Here is a 3,317-nt window from a genome sequence, read left to right on the forward strand (position 1 = left end):
TCGCGCCTTTCGCCGGCGCGTGCCGCGGCCTCGCGCGCCCGCCGCCCCCCGCGGTCCCGGCGCGCGCCGCCCCGCAGGGCCTCTTACTCTCTTTACTCGCCATCTTGCGTCGGGTTGTTCGCCCCTCGTCGCCGCCTCGGACTCCCCTCAATAGAGTAGCCGGACCGCTGGCGCTCCTGCCTTTCCCAGGCACGTCACACTCTCCTAATTGTCGAAGCCTGAGCTCCGGCTTGCGGCCTGGGGACTCCCCAGACACCGCGTCTTTCTTTGCTGCCTCCTCCCCGCTCGCGGGTACCGAGGTCTGAGACGCTCTTCTCTCTCTCTCCAAACTTGGAACGAGACTTTTCAACCCGCGCCTCCCAGCCCGCCCAGGCAGCTGAGCGCAGGCGCATCCGCCCTGGGAAAAGTGAGAGGCGGTGGAGAGGCGGGCCTGGGAGCCAACGGCTCAGGAGTCTCGACCAATGACGAGAGGCGGGCGGGTCTCACGCGGCGTTTGGAGGCGGACTTCTGGGGGTAGGCAGGGCGTTCGGCGGCAGGAAGTTTGCAGGGCGCATGCGCGAGGACTAGCCCGGCGCTCCCAGGCCTGGCCGCGGGGGCGGATGGTGGTGCGCGGAGGCGGGGCGAATGGAGGCGCGGCGTGCGGGCTGAGCGGGGGCCGCGAGCCCCGTGGCGGCGAGCCTTGGGGCCCGCGGGGCGTGGTTGCTTGAAGCGGCCGAGCTGGTGGGGGGAGAAAGGGGGGCAGGGAGGCTGCCACCGCTTAGCCAAGCAAAACCTCAGAGCGAGAGTGGAAAATGGTTCCTATTTTTGAGAGATTACTGTGCACTCAAAGTCTCCCTGATAATCACGGACACGCAATTCTCTGCATCCCTGAAAGTCTCCCCTCCAGCCGACTGGCCTTTCCTGGGGCCCGGTCTGACAGAGGTGGGGTTTATAGGAAGCGAAGGCGACTTCTGTGGAGGCCGCGGGCGTTTTCTGCCTGCAGCAGCCGCTGGGCCTCCCTGTTAGGCTAAACACGCAGCCTGTGGCGGCACAGGCCGCTGACGGGCCAAAGCTGACTTGAATTACATTTTCTCTCGTTCGCATGTTTGGGACCTTAAAAAGATGATTTGCTGTCTCTTCCTCCTGCAGGGGATTTTATTCCTGCACTGGCGTTCCTAACTGGTCCCAACCCCGGCCCCTGCTGAGTCATTCCTGTCACCTGCTGGGGTCCCAGGGCGACCCCACCCTAAGCAGGCAAATCTGGATAGAGCTGGGCTGGGCTGACCCGGGCCAGCTGACTTGAGCCCTGCTCTGCCCTGAGGCAGGCGTGTGTGCGTGTGCGTGTGTGTGTGTGTGTGTGTGTGTGTGTGTGGTGGCTGGCGGCGGTGAGGAGAAAGCAGGCTGCAAGGCCAAAAGGGGAATGCAGTGAAGAAACGAAGGGTAGGAGCAGTGGGGGTTGGGGTGGGGGAAGGCGGCCGAGGTGTCTAGTGCAAAGGGAACCGCAATCTACGCCCAGACTCCGAGAGAGGCTCCCCTTGCAAAAGCACTCCCGAACATTTGCTGCCCTGATGCCTTTCCAAGCGCCTTTATGCTCAAACGCAATCACGCAGATGCCGCTGTGTTGCCCATTTTCCTGATCCGGAGGCAAACCTCGACGTTACTCTAGGCAGTGACAGAACCAGTCACCTTCCCTTATGTAGAACTTCATTGTCTCGTGTCTCTGGCGTCCGATAGGATACAATCCATTATTATAACACCATCCTTCCATGTCAGGTCCAGGAATCTTGGTGGTGACTAAAGCTGAGGGGGTGGCTGGAGTAGGAAGAGGGTTGGAAGGGTGTTGAAGGAGTACCGCCTTCCTATTCTAGAGCACTGGTTGCCAAACAGTTTCTAAGAGGAGCCAGAGAATAAGTATTTTAGGCTTTGGGGTTAACTACTGGACTCTGCGGTGTTGCAGCACAAAAGCAATGGATAAATTTGGTTGTGTTTCAATAAAACTATAGACACTCACTGAAACTTGAGCTTCATATAGTTTTCATGGGTCACAAAATGGTCTTCAGATTTTTTTCAACCTTGAAAGTGGAAAAACCATTGTTAACTTGAGGGCCATACAGAAACACTAGGTGGGTTTGATTTAGCCAGGAGGACTGTACAGTTTGCTCACTTTGTTCTAGAATAATTGTGTCTCACTGCTCTGCTTCAGTGGGAACCTGATGTGCGCATCAAAAAAAAAAAATCTGTCTCTTTAGTACAATTTAGTCATTTCTGATCGGGAGATATAAATTTCAAAACCTACTAAAATAAATGTTTAAGATCCAGGAGCGATGACCTCATGCCTGTAATCCTAGCATTCTGGGAGGCCAAGAGAGCTGATGGCTTCAGCTCAGGAGTTAGAGACCAACCTGAGGAAAAAACGAGACCCTAGCTCTACTAAAAACACAAAAACTGAAGCAGGAGGATTGCTTGAACCTAAGAGTTTGTGGTTGCTGTGAGCTATGATGACGCTGGGGCATTCAACCCCAGCGCAACAGAGCGAGACTGTCTCAAAAAATGAAATGAAATAAAATAAAAGTTTAAAAGATTGAGAAAAGAAATCTTCCCAGATGACACGGCTTTAAAATATTTATACTGTCTAGCAGGGGCTGAGGGTCAGAGAAGGAAGTGTGGAGCATATATTTGGTGAATTTCTGGGAATATTAACACATCATCCTACACTTAATCTGAAAGTATCACGTACAGCATGTTTCGTTATATTTGGATTTTTTTCTATTGCTGTTGAATTGAATCTGTTCTTTTTAAAAACCTTTTTGCCTTTTTCCTATTAGGTCCTTTTTTTTGGTATGAAAAAGCTATGCCAGTTTTCTTTTTTGGATTGCTTAACTCTTCAGTTTTGTTTTGTGTTCTTCCCAACCTCTTAGCTCTGGTCCTAATCTTTTCTGGCACTTTTTCTGCAGTTGTCTTTTTTGTGTCTCCTCACCTAATTGAGTAAGGCACAAACAGGCATGAATGTTATTCATTTTTTTGAAAATGAAGATCGCCTTATTCACAACTTGAAGTTTGAAAAACACTACACTAGGATATTTTTTAAACCTTTAGCTATCCTGGACTACCCGTTGTAAAATAGCAACCATTCTCCCCCCACAGGTAACCACTTCCTATCCCCTTTATTTTCTTTATTATTTCATAGCCCTTATAGCCACCACACAAATGTTTGTTCACAGACTTTCTCCCTACACTAGAATGTAAATTTGGTGACAGAATCTTTATTTTGTGGTGCCCCTAGCACCTGGACCAGTGCTCACCATGTGAGGAAACTGAGGCAAAGAGTGGTGAAGTTT

The 3,317-nt window shown here is 51.6% G+C and overlaps 1 protein-coding gene across 1 annotated transcript in view; it reads right to left on the reverse strand.

Moving 5' to 3' along the window:
- RBBP7 (RB binding protein 7, chromatin remodeling factor) overlaps positions 1 to 488 on the reverse strand; it is a 23,309-nt gene extending 22,821 nt beyond the window's left edge. Inside the window, exon 1 of the mRNA XM_023514326.1 lies at positions 88 to 488. Within this exon, the coding sequence (XP_023370094.1) occupies positions 88 to 103 (16 nt within the window). The 5' untranslated portion in view covers positions 104 to 488. The remainder of the gene's footprint in view (positions 1 to 87) is intronic.
- Positions 489 to 3,317: the final 2,829 nt, after the last annotated feature.

Source organism: Otolemur garnettii, unplaced genomic scaffold, assembly GCF_000181295.1.
Source record: "Otolemur garnettii isolate 467f Iridium unplaced genomic scaffold, OtoGar3 scaffold00051, whole genome shotgun sequence".
In the NCBI taxonomy this organism is placed as follows: domain Eukaryota; kingdom Metazoa; phylum Chordata; class Mammalia; order Primates; family Galagidae; genus Otolemur; species Otolemur garnettii.